This window comes from Pecten maximus, chromosome 1, assembly GCF_902652985.1.
Source record: "Pecten maximus chromosome 1, xPecMax1.1, whole genome shotgun sequence".
Lineage (NCBI taxonomy): Eukaryota > Metazoa > Mollusca > Bivalvia > Pectinida > Pectinidae > Pecten > Pecten maximus.
The window spans coordinates 45,491,600-45,515,109 of record NC_047015.1 but is presented as its reverse complement, the minus strand read 5'-3'; the positions used below and the strand labels follow the sequence as shown (position 1 = coordinate 45,515,109).

Sequence of the window (23,510 nt, the reverse complement as noted above, 5' to 3'; positions counted from 1 at the left end):
CATCTCCACCCTCCTCTAACATTTCCTTCCTACCCTCCTCTAACACTTCCTCTCCTCTAACATTTCCTTCCTACCCTCCTCTAACACTTCATCTCCATCCTCCTCTAACATTTCCTCTGCACCCTCCTCTAACACTTTGTCTCTACTCTCTTCTAACACTTCATTCTCACCCTCCTCTAACATTTCCTCTGCACCCTCCTCTAACATTTCCTCAGCACCCTCCTCTAACATTTCCTCTGCACCCTCCTCTAACACTTCATCTCCACCCTCCTCTAACATTTCCCCTGCACCCTCCTCTAACAATTCCTCTCCACCCTCCTATAACATTTCCTCTCCACCCTCCTCTAACATTTCCCCTGCACCCTCCTCTAACAATTCCTCTCCACCCTCCTCTAACATTTCCTCTCCACCCTCCTCTAACATTTCCTCTCCACCCTCCTCTAACATTTCCTCTCCACCCTCCTCTAACAATTCCTCTCTACCCTCCACTAACATTTCCTCCACACCCTCCTCTAACACCTCCTCTCCACTCTCCTCCGACTCTGAATCCTCTCCACTCTCCTCTAAGATTTCCTCTCCACTCTCCTCTAAGATTACCTCTCCACCCTCCTCTAATACTTCCTCTCCACCCTCCTCTAACACTTCCTCCCCACCCACCTCTAACACTTCCTCTCCACTCTCTTCTAACACTTCCTCTCCACTCTCTTCTAACACTTCCTTCTCACCCTCCTCTAACATTTCCTCTCCACCCTCCTCTAACACTTCATCTCCACCCTCCTCTTACATTTCCCCCTGCACCCTCCTCTAACACTTCATCTCCTCTAACATTTCCTTCCTACCCTCCTCTAACACTTCATCTCCATCCTCCAATAACATTTCCTCTGCACCCTCCCCTAACACTTTGTCTCTAATCTCTTCTAACACTTCGTTCTCACCCTCCTCTAACATTTCCTCTGCACCCTCCTCTAATACTTCTTCTGCACCCTCCTCTAACACTTCATCTCCACCCTCCTCTAACATTTCCCCTGCACCCTCCTCTAACATTTCCTCTCCACCCTCCTCTAACATTTCCTCAGCACCCTCCTCTAACACTTCTTCTGCACCCTCCACTAACATTTCCTCCACACCCTCCTCTAACACTTCCTCTCCACTCTCCTCCAACTCTGAATCCTCTCCACTCTCCTCTAAGATTTCCTCTCCACTTTCCTCTAAGATTTCCTCTCCACCCTCCTCTAAGATTTCCTCTTCACCCTCCTCTAATACTTCCTCTCCACCCTCCTCTAACACTTCCTTTCCACCTTACTCTAACATTTCCTCTCCACCCTCCTATAACAATTTCTCTCTACCCTCCACTAACATTTCCTCCACACCCTCCTCTAACACTTCCTCTCCATCCTCCTATAACAATTCCTCTCCACCCTCCTCTAACAATTCCTCTCCATCCTCCTATAACAATTCCTCTCCACCCTCCTCTAACACTTCCTCTCCATCCTCCTATAACAATTCCTCTCCACCCTCCTCTAACAATTCCTCTCTACCCTCTTCTAATACATCATCTCTATCCTCCTCCGACTCTGAATCCTCCTCACCCTCTTCTAATACTTCCTCTCCACTCTCCTCTAAGATTTCCTCTCCACCCTCCTATAACAATTTCTCTCTACCCTCCACTAACATTTCCTCCACACCCTCCTCTAACACTTCCTCTCCACCCTCCTATAACAATTCCTCTCCACCCTCCTATAACAATTCCTCTCCACCCTCCTATAACAATTCCTCTCCACCCTCCTCTAACAATTCCTCTCTACCCTCCACTAACATTTCCTCCACACCCTCCTCTAACACTTCATCTCCATCCTCCTTTAACATTTCCTCTCCACCCTCCTCTAACAATTCCTCTCTACCCTCCACTAACATTTCCTCCACACCCTCCTCTAACATTTCCTCTCCACCCTCCTATAACAATTCCTCTCCACCCTCCTCTAACAATTCCTCTCTACCCTCCACTAACATTTCCTCCACACCCTCCTCTAACACTTCCTCTCCATCCTCCTTTAACATTTCCTCTCCACCCTCCTCTAACAATTCCTCTCTACCCTCCACTAACATTTCCTCCACACCCTCCTCTAACATTTCCTCTCCACCCTCCTATAACAATTCCTCTCCACCCTCCTCTAACATTTCCTCCACACCCTCCTCTAACACTTCCTCTCCACCCTCCTATAACAATTCCTCTCCACCCTCCTATAACAATTCCTCTCCACCCTCCTCTAACAATTCCTCTCTACCCTCTTCTAATACATCCTCTCTATCCTCCTCCGACTCTGAATCCTCCTAACCCTCTTCTAATACTTCCTCTCCACTCTCCTCTTAGATTTCCTCTCCACCCTCCTCTTAGATTTCCTCTCCACCCTCTTCTAATACTTCCTCTCCACTCTTCTCTAAGATTTTCTCTCCACCCTCCTCTTCTTCACCATCCTCTAACACTTCCTCTCCACCCTCCTGTAATGCTGCTTTCTGCTCCCTAACATTTCCCCTAATGCAAATTTTGAAAAATATCAGGTAACATACATTAAAACAAGATCAAGCATAATTTCCAGTAGAATACTTACATCTTGTTGGCAACACTCGCGAATAGGGTCGATCTGTAGTGAGACAAAAAAAAAATTGTAAGTTGTTAAAAGCCCAAATTACCACTTTATTCTATTATTGTCTTGTGTTTTCAATACAAACCACCCCACAACAGGTATGTACGTATTTCTATATAATTATTATACAAAGCCATCTTTATATAATTCAATCTTGTTTCACAGTTTGTTACAAGCATTTTAGAAATTTATGTTATCAGCCCATATGACGTTGCCGTTTGTAACATCGTTTTGATTGGCTGATAAAGCGGCGTAATAATTTCTAAGAGAAAAAAAAAATCAATTTTAAAATAGATTTCCACAGGGATCGTGTACAGTTACTTAAAAATAAATTATAAGGATTAACTTGAATATCTATATTTTTATGTTATGGAGTTATAACACAAAAAACCTGAGTGTACTCTCATAATAAACTGCTTCACGGTTTATTGGAGTACACTTCCATTTTTGTATTATAGCTCCATAACATGAAGAATATATTCAAGTTAATCTTTAAACAAAACTAAACATGTAATGCTTTATGAAGAAAAACTCTATGGCACTTACGTCGGAATGCTTGCTGTCGACCACGTTGTCTTCCTGCACCCGTTCCTCGCCTTAGCTTTAAAGCCCTTGTAGATAAGAGCACAATTAAAGTTAATGATATATATATGTATATTGTATAATTATGTTGATGTTTGTTATTAACACAAATTTATAAATTATATGCAAGATTTTATCAAGGATTGAGTCTTGTATTTTGTTGATTTGGGTGATATTTGGGTGAGTCTTTCTTGAGACAAACATCCTACAAGATCACCAATAACCATTATACCCTGGGTAAGAAATTATGGTTAATTAACTCCTTACTTAAAAACTAATTACAGCGAATTAACTCTTTACATAATAAGTTATTATGGTTAATTAACTCCTAAACTAATAACAGTTAATAAACTCCTTACCTAATGATTAACTAGAACTGTCGCCAGGATGGCTGACTAATACCCCCGCAATCTGCACAAGTCAATGGTGAATTGGAACTGTTAATTAGAGGCATTCTAAGATAACCCAGTAATATAGTGACCAGTTGCCATAGCAACCATAATTTTGAAAGAAAAGAAAGTGGCATGCACATCTACACATGGTCCTCTATATTTGTGTGAAATTTCATTGAAATTGGCCATTAAGTTTAGGAGGAGTTGTCCGGACAAACTTAAAGTTATGGTTCTTATCGGAAAACCTGTTTATAGTGACCAGTTGCCATAGCAACCATAATTTTGAGAAAAATAAAGTGGCATGCACATCTACACATGATCATTAATATTTGTGCGAAGTTTCATCGGAATTGGCCCATTGATTTAGGAGAAGTTGTCCGGACAAAATGCGTCTACAGACAGACGGACGGACGGACGACGGACGGACAGACAACCTGATTCCAGTATACCCCCCCTAACTTCGTTGCGGGGGTATAATTACAGTTAATAAACTCCTTACCTAATAATTAATTACAGTTCATTAACTCATTACCTAATAATTAATTACAGTTCATTAACTCATTACCTAATAATTAATTACAGTTCATTAACTCATTACCTAATAATTAATTACAGTTCATTAACTCATTACTATGATACAACGTTGATCACTGTTTACTTGTTTCGGACTAAATACACTTAAATGTACGACTTCAGATAAGTAGCATTTTTAGAATGAGAACCTTGTAAATGATCATCCTACAATGAAGAGTTGTCTTGAAGAGTTCACTGATGATAAAATGGGAAATCCCTTATGAAGTCGTGCTGATCTACTTACTCGGAGACATTGGGTAATGATACTGGATCCTTTGACCATGAGTTACTCCCCTTGTCAAATCGAAATCCTTTCCAGTACTTGTTTGCACTCCCCATCGTGGTTGAAGAAACACAGAAGACGTCTCCATTTTGTATACTGGGACAAATGCTGTCTTCTTCCAAATTAACATTACTCCTGTTAGAATTACAATCATACAGAATGTAAAACAATGAACAGAAATATATCTGTATCACTAAGCAAAGATATATATTTTCCCCAATAATTCTTTAAAAATTACCCACAAACATTTTCTGCTGATACATTGACCACATCAGTCCTTCTAGATCATCTAACTCATTTTGTTTAAGACATGATCAATCTATTTCATTGACTAGTTGGACACCTTGCATACTTCGTTTTACAATCAAACAATCAAGCTAAAGAGAAGATCTCTTTATCCGAGTGGTATATCACTACCAGTATTTACAAGGTTTAAATTCCACTTAGGAATTGAATCAAGACCTTCATGTCAGAAAAGAAACAACAAAGCCCATTGAGTGGGTGATATTCAGAATTAGTTTTTTAAAAGTAGGTCAAAGGTCAGTGTCAAGGTCAGCAGGTCTGCAAAAGCAGTACCAAAGAAAGGTCCTGTGACCAGGAACACACATGTCAAATAGCCCTTTATCATTTATTTAACATACTATGAACAAAGGTAGCTTTTTAAAAGTAGGTCAAGGGTCAAGGTAAGCAGGTCCACAAATGTAGTAACAATGGAAAGGTCTTGTGACAAGGAACAGTCTTAAATGTTCTGTACCTAACTCTTTTAAAAGTAGGTTCAATTTCAGAGTCGAGGTCACCAAGTGTGTAAATGTAGTACCTAAAGAAAGGTTTTGTCACAATTAAAGGTACACACATGTAAAATACCTAAGTGATATCCTTATTAATATTGACACACCACTGTCTTGTAAAACCCAGTCTCATTGTCTACGGACACCAAAGCCTGGGGTATAGCTACAAGTGCAATCAATGATTGTGAAAGCTCACCAGCGGCAACAATCACACTATGCATTCATTTTTTAAGTATGCATAAGCATGTCATTTTGAAATTGTACGTCACATAATATCGCTCCTAGACCTCTAATGGATGTATAAACCAAATAAGAAGGGTGTGGACTTACAAGCTTTCCAAAACTTACCCCAAAAACTTAAAGTGGATTTTTGTGCTCAAAAAGTTAAGTTCACAAAATGGTAAAATGGGAAAAGATCACAATTTTTTCTGCATGATTTTGCCATAACATTACTCCTAGACCTCTAATGAATGTATAAACCATATTAGAAGGGTGTGAGGTGTATACTTTTGGACTTAGAAGCTTTCCAAAAACTGATACCAAAAACTTTAAAGTTTTGGGGTGGGACGCCGAAGCAGACGCGGACGCGAACGCGGGGTGACAGCATTAGCCCTCGGTTACTCGTAACCTGTGAGCTAACAACTCCCCTGTACTTTGTCCCATAGAGCTACATATATATATATACAGTCAAACTTTTCGAAGTTCAAGGGACTAACAGAAAAACTTCGAAACAGCGGGACTTCGAATTATTCATGGTTGACAATAGATCAATGTTTTCTTGATAATGACCATAGCCGTTAATGTGTCGGTGTCTTCGTGTTGATCGTCGCCTGTCAGACTCACATCGAAAAGTTTAATTTACCCCAAACCCATAAAAATACTTTTTATCAATTATACTGAATTATATTGAACTAGAACTGTCGCCAGGATGGCTGACTAATACCCCCGCAATCTGTACAAGTCAATGGTGAATTGGAACTGTTAATTAGAGGCTAACAAAGATAACCCAGTAATATAGTGACCAGTTGCCATAGCAACCATAATTTTGAAAAAAAAAGAAAGTGGCATGCACATCTACACATGGTCCTCTATATTTGTGTGAAGTTTCATTGAAATCAGCCCTTCGGTTTAGGAGGAGTTGCCCGGACAAACTTAAAGTTATGGTTCTTATCAGAAAACCTGTTTATCCTATCAGAAAACCTGTTTATAGTGACCAGTTGCCATAGCAACCATAATTTTGTGAAAAGTAAAGTGGCATGCACATCTACACATGGTCCTCTATATTTGTGTGAAGTTTCATTGAAATTGGCCATTTGGTTTAGGAGGAGTTGTCCGGACAAACTTAAAGTTAAGGTTCTTATCGGAAAACCTGTTTATAGTGACCAGTTGCCATAGCAACCATAATTTTGAGAAAAATAAAGTGGCATGCATATCTACACATGGTCCTCTATATTTGTGTGAAGTTTCATTGAAATCGGCACTTCGGTTTAGGAGGAGTTGTCCGGACAAACTTTAAGTTATGGTTCTTATCAGAAAACCTGTTTATAGTGACCAGTTGCCATAGCAACCATAATTTTGAGAAAAATAAAGTGGCATGCACATCTACACATGATCATTAATATTTGTGTGAAGTTTCATCGGAATTGGCCCATCGGTTTAGGAGGAGTTGTCCGGACAAAATGCGTCTACAGACAGACGGACGGACGGACGGACGGACGAACGGACGGACGGACGGAAAACCTGATTCCAGTATACCCCCTAACTTCGTTGCAGGGGTATAATGACAAATAACCGATTTACATGGATATTTATGTATAAGTTTGAAACGTGACATTTTGAATATGAGTGAAGACATCGCTAATTGTTTTTGTTTAAAATTGATCCGCTTGTTTTACTATTCCGTAAAATTTACTCACCAACAGCTGATTTCAATGGCGGCAGAGATCATCAAAGACGACTACTGGTATGGGATACCGGAGTGATTAAATGTCATGGCTTCTAAATACACCATTTATCTATCAATTTAGTCTGATTATTAATTAACCCCATGATCGGGAGTCAACGCACGCTATCGTTATCCCTATTATCAGTCTGGGCATTTGTGGGAGGGGTGTGAAATCTTGCCGCGGGGGTCACGACAAACACCTGTCCAGTGGTCAGTACAGGTAAATTTTTTGTTCGAATCATGAGATGTCAATTACCAATAATATCCTAGCTAACGGGCCATGAAAAAAGTTTGATACATCGAAAACTTCGATTTAAAAAAATTTGAATCATACACAGGTTCGTTAGTAGCGTTATATAGTGAGGAAATTCGGGACCAAGCAAAAAGTTTGACACAGCAAGAAATTTGAATCAACGAAGTCCGAATCATCGAGGTTTGACTTTATTAAGTGTCTGAAAATATTGATCACATGTCATTTTCATTTGTCATGTCAATATACATGTACTATATGTCTCTTTCCTGTCAGTAAGATTTCATTGAATATATTAAAGAGGAATTATAAACACCTATACAATAAACATATAAAATACTGTCAAACCTCTCATGTGACCTTGCAAAGGAGATAATATAAGATGTCACATACACTGTATGACAGGTGGTCTCTTAATCTAGGTTAATTGAAAATGACACAAAATACCTAATTTGACATAATATTTGTTTATATTTTTCAGTTTGGGAACTTTTTCAAGACGACTTCGTATCATGGTATTTTACGATTGAAAAAGCCTTATATTAAAACATCAAACAAAAGGTCTAGTTGGCCTGTATTGCTCACATGGTATTGACTTCTTTAATGATTCTCTGCCTTTCAATTAATCAAATTATAACTTTATTCTAGGCCTTTCAGTTTTTGAGAAGATGCTATTTATAAGAGTGTTTAACAAATTTGACCTCAGTGACTTTGAATAAAGGGTTAAGGTCATTTATTTTCACAAATTTTGTCAGGCTTTATCCTAGGAACCTTAGTATCAGCCAAAACATCATTTTTCTAGTTCAAAGATTTAACCAAATCCTTTTTTTACCCAAGCCACTGAGTCTGAAACCTCTGTGTAGCTCGGATTACATACAATAATAATACATGTATATTGATAGAATATTAACAACAATAATGGCTAATCACATACTTGATAAAGAAAAGATCTCCACTGCCATGCTGCATAATCCATTTCAGTGCTCTGGCATATCCTGGAGATAGACAAAAATATAGGATACAGACTTCAACATGACCATGACCTAGTAACACAGTAGTATCTTTAAAGAGGCTTGCCCGCAGAGAGATCAGAAAAATTGGCTAATAGAAAAAGATTTTTTACACATGACAGATTGTTGGAATTGTTGAGTTTTTCATTTTATTTTCCTTATAAAACGCTGAAAAGTGATATTAAAACCTCATTTTTAAATATTATTTATTTAATCGCAACCCGCAATAAGTCTAATTTGATTGACACATCAAAGAAACAAGCACGTGCACAGTGCCGCACAGTGATAACTTCAAAGGCAGCGGTGATTTACAAAGAAGATTTGCCGTTATATTCCATACATTTCCCTCTCAGGTTGAGTTTTAAAACGTCTTTTAAATACATATTCTGTAATTGTTTTCAAGAAATAAAGTCGGAAAGCCTCTAATTTTGTCACATAGAAACGTGTACTGAAGTTTATTTAGTGATCGGAGATGTGCCGTTTACCGGTCCGTCTGCTGGTAAGCCTCTTTAAGGTTTACCAATAAAAGTTTGAACTAGAAATATGTTAGTGCAACATGAATGTCCCCGTACCCCACTTTACCTTGGCCAAAGACAGACGGATGGAATCAGGGTATAACAGTGTGCACCTAACTAAGTCATACAGGGCATAAAAATACAAGAGGCCCATGGGCCTTCACAGTCATCCATCAATCTACTTTTGCAGTATACATGCATACTCAGTTGCAAATATAGAGGTACTGTTGGTCATGGTGGCCATCATGGATTTCTGACCAACTCGCAAAATAACAACACTTTAGTAAGAACCATTTCAGGATTATTTCAGACTACTTCAATCTGAACCCCAGCAGTGGAACTTGGGACAAAGTTTAAAATGTTTTTTTTCAAGACGTTGGCAATCTCGGATTTTTGGACCGACCAAAAAATATCAAAACTTGGTCAGGACCATCTCAGGGTCATTTTAGGAAAGTCTGAGCTGAATCATACTTGTGGAACTTGAGAAGTTTAATACATAGGTATTCGTTGTTGAGGAAAACTATGATTGCTCAATCATGTTACAAAATGGCTGCTGCGTCAAAGTTTCACCAGGCAAAAATAATTTTTGTTGGCTTCTTTTCCTTTATATCCCCACCAATTTCCTGCTCAATGGCACTGATGGTTCTTGAGAAGAAGTTTAAAATGTGTTTTTCAAGATGCCGGCCCTAGTTGCCATCTTGGATTTCAGACCAACTTGAAACATAAGAAACATTTTGTCAAGATCATCTCATGATCATTTCAGGAAAGTTTGAGCTGCATCCCATGAATGGATCTCGAGAAGAGGCTTGAAATTTGAAATGTTTACACTTGGCACCCCAACGAATGATGAAGCATCTATTTTTCCATTCCTTTAACTAATCTCTGCAAATTAAGAAACATCCCTCCATACTTTTCAAACAAGGGAATCCTAGCTATATATGAAATTTGAGATTTAGCGATAATGGCAGTTTGTTGGCCAGGTTGTTTTCAGGACAGATTGGTCCCAAAATACAATACGGGGGACCAAAGGGAACCTACATATGAAATTTGAGAAAGATCCCGTCAGTCGGCCATGTTGTTTTCTGATTGGTCTCAAAATGCAATATGCTTAACTAGGCATCAAGGGGAACCTACATTTGAAATTTGAGAAAGATCTCTTCAGTATTTTCTGAGAAATAGCGATAAAAAGAATTCTTTACGGACGGACGGACGGACCACGGACCATGGACGTAGGGTGATTTGAATAGCCCACCATCTGATGATGGTGGGCTAAAAAGTGAAGTGAACAGAAACATTGAATTTGACACCTGAGAAGCTTACTTGGAATAATATCAACTCTCCAACCCAGCAGTCTGGTACTCTGTCAATTTCAGGACCCAAGGCCCAACTCCATTAGATACTGACATACTGATGCCTTAACAGTTGATCATACAGGCATAAGGTCGATAGTCATAATATACTTTATAAATGGTACTAACTGACCTTCTGGGTCCCTCTGTAGTTTGACCTCAACCACGTTTGCATGTCTGGGGTCAGCCTGGGCCTGCAAAATGTGTGTAGCCTCCTCAAAGGTGCGGTACACCAAGTCTGTGTGAAGGGCCTGTACATCAGTGATGAAAACTCCCACCTGGAGGTAAAGATCACACAATAATCAATCAAACTTTTCATGAGAAGTATAAAGCCGGGCTGCAATCAGCTCTACCGCTTTCACAAGGTATTACCAGCTCTGCCATATTGGGGACTGTTTTCAGCTGAGTCGCCTCGAACACATTAACAGAGAAACATGTCTTCTTCAATGATACCAAACAGTAGTGTCCCTGCTTTGACTCAAACCAACAATCCTTTGATCACCAGCCCAGCATTTCTCTCTAAATCCCTCTACAGTATCACCAGCCCATTATCTCTCTCTAAATCTCCCTACAGTATCACCAGCCCAGCATATCTCTCTTAACACCCCCTACAGTATCACGATCCCAGCATCTCTCTCTTAACACCCCCTACAGTATCACCAGCCCAGCATCTCTCTCTAATCTCCCCTACAGTATCACCAGCCCAGCATTTCTCTCTAAATCCCTCTACAGTATCACCAGCCCAGCATCTCTCTCTACATCACCCTACAGTATCACCAGCCCAGCATCTCTCTCTAAATCCCTCTACAGTATCACCAGCCAAGCATCTCTCACTACATCACCCTACAGTATCACCAGCCCAGCATCTCTCTCTAAATCTCTCCCTACAATATCACCAGCCCAGCATCTCTCTCTAAATCTCCCCCTACAGTATCACCAGCCCAGCATCTCTCTCTAAATCTCCCCCTACAATATCACCAGCCCAGCATCTCTCTCTAAATCTCCCCCTACAATATCACCAGCCAAGTATCTCTCTCTAAATCCCCCTATAGTATCACCAGCCCAGCATCTCTCTCTAAATCCCCCTACAGTATCACCAGCCCAGCATATCTCTCTAAATCCCCCTACAGTATCACCAGCCCAGCATCTCTCTCTAAATCCCCCTATAGTATCACCAGCCCAGCATCTCTCTCTAAATCCCCCTACAGTATCACCAGCCCAGCATCTCTCACTACATCCCCCTACAGTATCACCAGCCCAGCATCTCTCTCTAAATCCCCCTACAGTATCACCAGCCCAGCATCTCTCACTACATCCTCCCTACAGTATCACCAGCCCAGCATCTCTCTCTAAATCCCCCTATAGTATCACCAGCCCAGCATCTCTCTCTAAATCCCCCTACAGTATCACCAGCCCAGCATCTCTCTCTACATCCCCCTACAGTATCACCAGCCCAGCATCTCTCTCTAAATCCCCCTATAGTATCACCAGCCCAGCATCTCTCACTACATCCCCCTACAGTATCACCAGCCCAGCATCTCTCTCTAAATCTCCCCCTACAGTATCACCAGCCCAGCATCTCTCACTACATCCTCCCTACAGTATCACCAGCCCAGCATCTCTCTCTAAATCCCCCTATAGTATCACCAGCCCAGCATCTCTCACTACATCCTCCCTACAGTATCACCAGCCCAGCATCTCTCTCTAAATCCCCCTATAGTATCACCAGCCCAGCATCTCTCTCTTAATCCCTCTACAGTATCACCAGCCCAGCATCTCTCTCTACATCACCCTACAGTATCACCAGCCCAGCATCTCTCTCTAAATCCCTCTACAGTATCACCAGCCAAGCATCTCTCACTACATCCCCCTACAGTATCACCAGCCCAGCATCTCTCTCTAAATCCCCCTATAGTATCACCAGCCCAGCATCTCTCACTACATCCCCTACAGTATCACCAGCCCAGCATCTCTCTCTAAATCTCCCTACAGTATCACCAGCCCATTATCTCTCTCTAAATCCCCCCACAGTATCACCAGCCCAGCATCTCTCTCTAAATCCCCCTACAGTATCACCAGCCCAGCATCTCTCTCTACATATCCCCTACAGTATCACCAGCCAAGCATCTCTCTCTAAATCCCCCTACAGTATCACCAGCCCAGCATCTCTCTCTAAATCTCCCTACAGTATCACCAGCCCATTATCTCTCTCTAAATCCCCCCACAGTATCACCAGCCCAGCATCTCTCTCTAAATCCCCTACAGTATCACCAGCCCAGCATCTCTCTCTAAATCCCCCTACAGTATCACCAGCCCAGCATCTCTCTCTAAATCCCCCCACAGTATCACCAGCCCAGCATCTCTCTCTAAATCCCCCCACAGTATCACCAGCCCATTATCTCTCTCTAAATCCCCCCACAGTATCACCAGCCCAGCATCTCTCTCTAAATCCCCCTACAGTATCACCAGCCCAGCATCTCTCTCTAAATCCCCCTACAGTATCACCAGCCCAGCATCTCTCACTACATATCCCCTACAGTATCACCAGCCCAGCATCTCTCTCTACATCCCCCTACAGTATCACCAGCCCAGCATCTCTCTCTAAATCCCCCTACAGTATCACCAGCCCAGCATCTCGCTCTTAACACCCCCTACAGTATCACCAGCCCAGCATCTCTCACTAAATCCCCTACAGTATAACCAGCCCAGCATCTCTCTCTAAATCTCTCTACGGTATCACCATCCCAGCATCTCTCTCTAAATCCCTCTACGGTATCACCATCCCAGCATCTCTCTCTAAATCTCCCCCTACAGTATCACCAGCCCAGCATATCTCTCTAAAATCTCCCCCTACAGTATCACCAGCCCAGCATCTCTCTCTAAATCCCTCTACAGTATCACCAGCCCAGCATCTCTCTCTTAATCCCCCTACAGTATCACCAGCCCAGCATCTCTCTCTACATCACCCTACAGTATCACCAGCCCAGCATCTCTCACTACATCCCCCCTACAGTATCACCAGCCCAGCATCTCTCACTACATCCTCCCCCCACAGTATCACCAGCCCAGCATATCTCTCTTAACCCCCCCCCCCCCCCCCCCCCCCCCCCTCTACGGTATCACCATCCCAGCATCTCTCTCTTAACACCCCCTACAGTATCACCAGCCCAGCATCTCTCTAAATCTCCCCCTACAGTATCACCAGCCCAGCATCTCTCTCTAAATCCCTCTACAGTATCACCAGCCCAGCATCTCTCTCTAAATCCCTCTACAGTATCACCAGCCCAGCATCTCTCTCTAAATCTCCCCCTACAGTGTCACCAGCCCAGCACCTTTCACTACATCCCCCCTACAGTATCACCAGCCCAGCATCTCTCTCTAAATCTCCCCCTACAGTATCACCAGCCCAGCATCTCTCTCTAAATCTCCCCCTACAGTATAACCAGCCCAGCATCTCTCTCTAAATCCCTCTACAGTATCACCAGCCCAGCATCTCTCTCTACATCCCCCTACAGTATCACCAGCCCAGAATCTGTCACTACATCCTCCCCCCACAGTATCACCAGCCCAGCATCTCGCTCTTAACACCCCCTACAGTATCACCAGCCCCAGCACCTTTCACTACATCACCCTACAGTATCACCAGCCCAGCATATCTCTCTAAATCTCCCCCTACAGTATCACCAGCCCAGCATCTCTCTCTAAATCCCTCTACAGTATCACCAGCCCAGCATTTCTCTCTAAATCCCTCTACGGTATCACCAGCCCAGCATCTCTCTCTAAATCTCCCTCAACAGTATCACCAGCCCAGCATCTCTCTCTAAATCCCTCTACAGTATCACCAGCCCAGCATCTCTCTCTAAATCCCTCTACAGTATCACCATCCAAGCATCTCTCTCTAAATCCCTCTACAGTATCACCAGCCCAGCATCTCTCTCTAAATCTCCCCCTACAGTATCACCAGCCCAGCATCTCTCTCTAAATCCCCCTACAGTATCACCAGCCCAGCACCTTTCACTACACCCCCCTACAGTATCACCAGCCCAGCACATCTCTCTAAATCTCCCCCTACAGTATCACCAGCCCAGCATATCTCTCTAAATCCCCCCCCCCCCTTCAGTATCACCAGCCAAGCATCTCTCTCTAAATCCCTCTACAGTATCACCAGCCCAGCATATCTCTCTAAACCCCCCCCCCCCTACAGTATCACCAGCCCAGCATATCTCTCTACATCCCCTACAGTATCACCAGCCCAGCATCTCTCTCTAAATCCCTCTACAGTAACACCAGCCCAGCATCTCTCTCTAAATCCCTCTACATTATCACCATCCCAGCATCTCTCTCTACATCCCCCTACAGTATCACCAGCCCAGCATCTCTCTCTTAACCCCCTACAGTATCACCAGCCCAGCATATCTCTCTAAATCCCCCCCGTTCAGTATCACCAGCCCAGCATCTCTCTCTGAACCCCCCTACAGTATCACCAGCCCAGCATATCTCTCTAAATCTCCCCCTACAGTATCACCAGCCCAGCATCTCTCTCTAAATCCCCCTACAGTATCACCAGCCCAGCATCTCTCTCTAAATTCCCATACAGTATCACCAGCCCAGCATATCTCTCTAAATCCCCCTACAGTATCACCAGCCCAGCATCTCTCTCTGAACCCCCCCTACAGTATCACCAGCCCAGCATCTCTCTCTAAATCTCCCCCTACAATATCACCAGCCAAGCATCTCTCTCTAAATCCCCCTACAGTATCACCAGCCCAGCATCTCTCACTACATCACCCTACAGTATCACCAGCCCAGCATTCCTCTCTAAATCCCCCTACAGTATCACCAGTCCAGCATCTCTCTCTGAACCCCCCCCTACAGTATCACCAGCCCAGCATATCTCTCTAAATCTCCTCCTACAGTATCACCAGCCCAGCATTCCTCTCTAAATCCCTCTACAGCATCACCAGCCAAGCATCTCTCTCTAAATCCCCCTACAGTATCACCAGCCCAGCATCTCTCTCTTAACCCCCCCACAGTATCACCAGCCCAGCATCTCTCTCTAAATCTCCCCCTACAGTGTCACCAGCCCAGCACCTTTCACTACATCCCCCCTACAGTATCACCAGCCCAGCATCTCTCTCTAAATCTCCCCCTACAGTATCACCAGCCCAGCATCTCTCTCTAAATCTCCCCCTACAGTATAACCAGCCCAGCATCTCTCTCTAAATCCCTCTACAGTATCACCAGCCCAGCATCTCTCACTACATCACCCTACAGTATCACCAGCCCAGCATTCCTCTCTAAATCCCCCTACAGTATCACCAGTCCAGCATCTCTCTCTGAACCCCCCCTACAGTATCACCAGCCCAGCATATCTCTCTAAATCTCCTCCTACAGTATCACCAGCCCAGCATTCCTCTCTAAATCCCTCTACAGCATCACCATCCCAGCATCTCTCTCTGAACCCCCCTACAGTATCACCATCCCAGCATATCTCTCTAAGTCCCCCTACAGTTCACCAGCCCAGCAATTCCTCCTACCCCCCCCCCCCCCCACCAGTATCACCAGCCCAGCATCTCTCTCTACATCCCCCCTACAGTATCACCAGCCCAGCATCTCTCTCTAAACCCCCCCTTTAGTATCACCAGCCCAGCATTCCTCTCTAAATCCCCCTATAGTATCACCAGCCCAGCATTCCTCTCTAAATCCCCCTACAGTATCACCAGCCCAGCATCTCTCTCTGAACCCCCCCCTATAGTATCACCAGCCCAGCATCTCTCTCTAAATCCCCCTACAGTATCACCAGCCCAGCATCTCTCTCTAAATCCCTCAACAGTATCACCAGCCCAGCATCTCTCTCTAAATCCCCCTACAGTATCACCAGCCCAGCATCTCTCTCTTAATCCCCCTACAGTATCACCAGCCCAGCATCTCTCTCTGAACCCCCCCCCTATAGTATTACCAGCCCAGCATCTCTCTCTACATCCCCCCTACAGTATCACCATCCCAGCATCTCTCACTACATCCCCTACAGTATCACCATCCCAGCATCTCTCTCTAAATCCTCCCTACAGTATCATCAGCCAAGCATCTCTCACTACATCCCCCTACAGTATCACCAGCCCAGCATCTCTCTCTAAATCCCCCTACAGTATCATCAGCCCAGCATCTCTCTCTAAATCCCTCTACAGTATCACCAGCCCAGCATCTCTCTCTAAACCCCCCCTTTAGTATCACCAGCCCAGCATTCCTCTCTAAATCCCCCTACAGTATCACCAGCCCAGCATCTCTCTCTAAATCCCTCTACAGTATCACCAGCCCAGCATCTCTCTCTGAACCCCCCACCCCCCCCCCCCCCCCCCCCCCCTATAGTATCACCAGCCCAGCATTCCTCTCTAAATCCCCCTACAGTATCACCAGCCCAGCATCTCTCTCTGAACCCCCCCTATAGTATCACCAGCCCAGCATCTCTCTCTAAATCCCCCTACAGTATCACCAGCCCAGCATCTCTCTCTAAATCCCTCAACAGTATCACCAGCCCAGCATCTCTCTCTAAATCCCCCTACAGTATCACCAGCCCAGCATCTCTCTCTTAATCCCCCTACAGTATCACCAGCCCAGCATCTCTCTCTGAACCCCCCCCTATAGTATTACCAGCCCAGCATCTCTCTCTACATCCCCCCTACAGTATCACCATCCCAGCATCTCTCACTACATCCCCTACAGTATCACCATCCCAGCATCTCTCTCTAAATCCTCCCTACAGTATCATCAGCCAAGCATCTCTCACTACATCCCCCTACAGTATCACCAGCCCAGCATCTCTCTCTAAATCCCCCTACAGTATCATCAGCCCAGCATCTCTCTCTAAATCCCTCTACAGTATCACCAGCCCAGCATCTCTCTCTAAATCCCTCTACAGTATCACCAGCCCAGCATCTCTCTCTACATCCCCCTACAGTATCACCAGCCCAGCATCTCTCTCTTAATCCCCCTACAGTATCACCAGCCCAGCATTCCTCTCTAAACCCCCCCCCCCCCCCCCCTACAGTATCACCAGCCCAGCATCTCTCTCTGAACCCCCCCCCCCCTCCCCCCCCCCCCATACTATTACCAGCCCAGCATCTCTCTCTACATCCCCCCTACAGTATTACCAGCCCATCATCTCTCTCTACATCCCCTCTACAGTATCACCAGCCCAGCATCTCTCTCTAAATCCCCCTACAGTATCACTATCCCAGCATCTCTCTCTAAATCCCCCTACAGTATCACTATCCCAGCATCTCTCTCTAAATCCCCCCTACAGTATCACCATCCCAGCATCTCTCTCTAAATCCTCCCTACAGTATCATCAGCCCAGCATCTCTCTCTAAATCCCCCTACAGTATCACTATCCCAGCATCTCTCTCTAAATCCCCCCTACAGTATCACCATCCCAGCATCTCTCTCTAAATTCTCCCTACAGTATCATCAGCCCAGCATCTCTCTCTACATCCCCCTACAGTATCACCAGCCCAGCATCTCTCTCTAAATCCTCCCTACAGTATCACCAGCCCAGCATCTCTCTCTAAATCCCCCTACAGTATCACCAGTCCAGCATCTCTCTCTAAATCCTCCCTACAGTATCACCAGCCCAGCATCTCTCTCTAAATCCTCCCTACAGTATCATCAGCCCAGCATCTCTCTCTAAATCCTCCCTACAGTATCATCAGCCCAGCATCTCTCTCTAAATCCTCCCTACAGTATCACCAGCCCAGCATCTCTCTCTACATCCCCCTACAGTATCACCAGCCCAGCCTCTCTCTCTAAATCCTCCCTACAGTATCACCAGCCCAGCATCTCTCTCTAAATCCCCCTACAGTATCACCAGCCCAGCATCTCTCTCTAAATCCCCCTACAGTATCACCAGCCCAGCATCTCTCTCTAAATCCTCCCTACAGTATCATCAGCCCAGCATCTCTCTCTAAATCCCCCTATAGCATTACCAGACCTACAGACAAGTGTAAGTATTTCAAACTTACCGACAGTATCTTGTCCCCTTCCTGAATGTGGGGTAATTTTTTCTTAATGACTCTCTTCACGTAGATTCCAGTCATGTTACCCCCTGTGATTTCCAGTTTGTCCTTCAGTAAGGGAGTGGGTATCTTTACGGTGTACGTGGGAGCATGTTGTAAGTCCCTAAACAAGTGAAAGGTCAAGAGGTCAACATCTAAAGACATATTATATGGCAGAGCAAATACAACATTTCCGATTGATCTGGATATCTTATCACAAACTAGATTCCAGGTTGATGAGGCCAGATTTCAGATTTTTGAGGATTGCATTGAGCTAGATTTCAAATTGAAGAGTTCAGGGACATCATAATAATTACTGTAATGATTTTTGATTGATGTGTATCTGATCATTATCATTAAACTGCAGATTTCAGATTTATGAGGGTCATATTGAAGCCAGATTTCAGATTTATGAGGGCCATATTGAAGCCAGACTTCAGATTTATGAGGGCCATATTGAAGCCAGTTTCAGATTTATTAAGACTAACAAGGACTTTAATTTATTACAATCAGATTTATGAGGGTCATATTGAAGCCAGACTTCAGATTTATGAGGGTCATATTGAAGCCAGACTTCAGATTTATGAGGGCCATATTGAAGCCAGTTTCAGATTTATTAAGACTAACAAGGACTTTAATTTATTACAATCAGATTGATGAGGGCCATATTGAAGCCAGATTTCAGATTTATTAAGACTTACAAGGACTTTAATTTATTACAATCAGATTGATGAGGGCCATATTGAAGCCAGATTTCAGATTTATTAAGACTTACAAGGACTTTAATTTATTACAATCAGATTGATGAGGGCCATATTGAAGCCAGTTTCAGATTTATTAAGACTTACAAGGACTTTAATTTATTACAATCAGATTTATGAGGGCCATATTGAAGCCAGTTTCAGATTTATTAAGACTTACAAGGACTTTAATTTATTACAATCAGATTTATGAGGGCCATATTGAAGCCAGTTTCAGATTTATTAAGACTTACAAGGACTTTAATTTATTACAATCAGATTGATGAGGGCCATATTGAAGCCAGTTTCAGATTTATTAAGACTTACAAGGACTTTAATTTATTACAATCAGATTGATGAGGGCCATATTGAAGCCAGTTTCAGATTTATTAAGACTTACAAGGACTTTAATTTATTACAACCAGATTTATGAGGACTGTATGACTGGAAGACTTACAAGGACTTCATAACGACCAGATTTATGTGGACTGTATGACTGGAAGACATACGAGGACTTTATTACAACGAGATTTATGTGGACTGTATGACTGGAAGACTTACAAGGACTTTATTACAACCAGATTTATGTGGACTGTATGACTGGAAGACATACGAGGACTTTATAACGACCAGATTTATGAGGACTGCATGAGTGGAAGACTTACAAGGACTTTATTACAACCAGATTTATGAGGACTGTATGACTGGAAGACTTACAAGGACTTTATAACGACCAGATTTATTTGGACTGTATGACTGGAAGACTTACGAGGACTGTATGTACAGAGCCAACATCTCATCCAGTACTAGATACTGGCTATTTTCTTCTGATGTATGGAGAGACTCGTCTGACTTGAATGATTTATCTTCTCCAGTGACATACTGACCGTCTTTCAGTTTGCCTTGTGGGTAAATCCTTCTTGGAATAGGTGTGTCATCATCCACTTTGAAATAAAACAAAATCACTATTACTTGCTAGAAAATTGTCAAAATATTCAATATACCCTGGGACTCTATTTCAGTAATTATGACAAATCACTCCCATTTAAGTTATATATTACAATTACTTTTCCCAGTTTTGGATCTATCACTCAGTATAGTACTATCCATTGCTGTCAACACCTTCCTTTAACTAACATTTAGCTTTCTGGTTCCATGGAAGATTAAAAGTGAAGAAGGATTTTAAAGAATTCACTATACAATGTCATATATCTCATCTATTGTGCCCACCCCTCAGGCCTCAGTTGTCCCTTACCCACTGTTTATAAGGATTTGAAGAATTTACAATATTTCTCCTACTGGGCCCCACAGTTCTAGACAAGTTGTTTATAGTCCCGGCTAAGCCCCACCATTTGTACAGCAGGTTTCTGTTGCTATGATAAAAAATACCTTCCCATTGGACCTGTTGGTATGACAAAATACTACCCCTGGGACATATGTTGCTATGACAAAATACTACCCCTGGGACATCATGCTGTGACAAAATACCTACCCATGGGACTTGTTGCTATGCTAAAATACCTACCCATGGGACTTGTTGTTATGCTAAAATACCTACCCATGGGACCAGTTGTTATGCTAAAATACCTACCCATGGGACCTGTTGTTATGCTAAAACACCTACCCATGGGACTTGTTGCTGTGCTAAAATACCTACCCATGGGACCTGTTGTTATGCTAAAATACCTACCCATGGGACTTGTTGCTGTGCTAAAATACCTACCCATGGGACCTGTAGTTATGCTAAAATACCTACCCATGGGACCTGTTGTTATGCTAAAATACCTACCCATGGGACCTGTTGTGCTAAAAGACCATCCCACGGGGCCTATTCATACATGTCAAGTTTCCGGCATTGGACTGGAGACTCCCGAATATTCAATATAATTGATAAAAAAAGAAGAGCCTTCAATTTCTATATTCAGATTATTAGAAAAAATTGTTATTATTGATTCAATATATGGAAACATTGGCAGGTAAATTCAATTGAACTAATGTTTTTGAACATGCATTCATTTTATCTAATTCAAAATTGACGTATATGTATACATTTGAAAACAATTCATCATTGACAGTCAAGATTGTGTGCATTTTATATTTTGACTCTCAGGATTTTTTTTGACTCTCAGGATTTTACAGCTTAGAGTGACTGACTCCTGAGATTTTGATCCTACTTTCATTTACTGTCAGAATCAGTAGTTTCATTCAGTATTCAGTACAAGTTATAACAACTCAGCTGCATTCACTTGTTAATAGTTTGAATACTATTAATTAATTAATTTGTGTTGTTTTTTGTTGATGAATGCAATATGTTTAGTAAAAATGTCGCTGCGCGCAATCTCCAGTTTGAGGAAAGTCCTCAAACTGGAGATCCCCAGTTTGTCAACATTTGATCCTTGGTATGCCTATTTAAATCATAAAATACCTACCTATGGAGCCTGATGTTATGATCAATACCTACCTCTGAGACCTTCTGCCATCAACTGTGCCACAGTTTCATTAAGTCCTTGATTCTGATTATTATCAAGGTCTTGTGGGTTACGAACAGTACCTGGATGGACCCGAGTAGACGTGGATGTATCAATAACTGCACTTCTTTTAACTACAGAGAATATAAAAGTCATCATTTATATCCCTAATTTGAATTTTAAACCGTAATTATATTTCAAATACAAACAACATTGTCATATTATATCCCTTTAGCCCAGCTGCTATAGGCCCAATATCAGATCTCTGATCATCTAGGTTACTGAAAACATTGAGAAGATTGAAGCAACATGTTTGACCCCAGTGACCTTGGATGTATGTCAAGGTCATTCTTTGGAACAAATTTGGTAGCCCTTCAACCTAACAACTATCGGCCCTATATCAGGTCTATGATGCTCTTGGTTATCTAGAAGAAGTTATTGAAAGTAAAAATGTTATGCCAAGCAGATGGCAGACACTGCACCATGGAATAACTTCACTTGCTAATAAGGATTTAAAAATGACTAAACTGTATATTAAACAGTTGACCCAAGTCAGCACTATTTCATTACATATTAATTTTTTTGTAACATGGCTTCGTCAGATACAGTCATGTGGGTTCTTTTGTTTTGTACTGGGGAGTTCAGGCGAATTAGTCAGTGTACAGGTGAGAGTTGTTCATCAGTTACTGTATTTTTCCACAAATAAGCCATTGACAACAAAGAAAAACCGTTATTCATTTTTAGCTCACCTGGACCGAAGGTCCGGTGAGCTTATGCCATGGTGCAGCGTCCGTCGTCCGTCGTCCATCCGTCAACATTTGCTTCAAATCGCTACTAGTCAAAAAGTTCTTATTGGATTTTGACCAAATTTGGTCAGAAACATCCTTGGCAGAAGGGGATAAGATTTTGCATAAATGGTGACTCTGACCCCCAAGGGGCCTGAGGGGCGGGGCCCAATAGGGGAAATTGAGGCAATTCCTTTAAATCGCTACTAGTCATAAAGTTATGAATGGATTTGAACCCAATTTGGTCAGAAACATCCTTTGGAGAAGAGGAACAGATTTTGCATAAATGGTGACTCTGACCCCTAAGGGGCCAAAGGGGCGGGGCCTAATGGGGAAATAGAGGTAATTCCTTCAAATCGCTACTTGTCATAAAGTTATGAATGGATTTGAACCCAATTTGATCAGAAACATCCTTCAGGAAAGGGGAACAGATTTTGCATAAATGGTTACTCTGACCCCCAAGGGGCCAAAGGTAGCAGTGTACAGTAAAAATGCCAAATTCTGAAAAATATGGCACATGCTTTAGATATGTAAACATTGCCAGTTAACCTTACATATAACCTCTAATAAAGTATATATATTTGAAATCTGTACAACATTTGCAATTTTAATAGAGCTCTGAAGGATAAGTAAACTGATATTTTCTGTGATTTTTAGACCTGTGAATACCATGGTAACAGCTTAAAAAATTCTCAAAAATTGCAAAATATTATGATATTTGACCCAAAATGGCACAATTCTCTACACAATTTTTTTTCTGAAACCTATTTAAAATTAAATATCTCCATCCCAAAGACAGAATTAATCTTGTTTGGACATATGTTGTAAATTAAGTTTTTCCGCTATCTTACCTTTTCTGTGGGCTTCCATTTTGCGCTGTAGGCGAAACTAAATTTCCTGTGTAAACACACGTTCGGAAAATCCGGATATTTAAAATCCGGAACCAATTTATTGATTTTTGTTTTAATAAATGTGAAGCCTGTATGTACTACTTCATACTGGATATACCAATTATAGTGTACATTTATTTTTTCATTTTTTATACATATCATAATACAGGAGTTATTTGCTTAACAAAAAAATTGCCCATGGCCAGGCTGTCTTACTGTGGTGTGCTACCTTATACATCACTTT

At 42.5% G+C, this 23,510-nt stretch overlaps 1 protein-coding gene across 3 annotated transcripts in view; it reads right to left on the bottom strand.

Moving 5' to 3' along the window:
• The window catches only part of LOC117335072 (caspase recruitment domain-containing protein 9-like), a 55,416-nt gene that overhangs the window by 1,933 nt on the left and 29,973 nt on the right, over positions 1-23,510 (bottom strand). For 2 of the 3 annotated variants that reach the window (XM_033894996.1, XM_033895003.1), the window contains exons 13-20: positions 21,585-21,725; positions 19,893-20,067; positions 18,351-18,507; positions 10,466-10,610; positions 8,393-8,453; positions 4,437-4,610; positions 3,192-3,256; positions 2,610-2,642 (exon numbers count right to left, since the gene is read on the bottom strand). In XM_033894996.1, coding sequence (XP_033750887.1) covers positions 2,610-2,642; positions 3,192-3,256; positions 4,437-4,610; positions 8,393-8,453; positions 10,466-10,610; positions 18,351-18,507; positions 19,893-20,067; positions 21,585-21,725 — 951 coding nt within the window. The remainder of the gene's footprint in view (positions 1-2,609; positions 2,643-3,191; positions 3,257-4,436; positions 4,611-8,392; positions 8,454-10,465; positions 10,611-18,350; positions 18,508-19,892; positions 20,068-21,584; positions 21,726-23,510) is intronic. The other variant, XM_033895011.1, reaches the window with a different exon arrangement.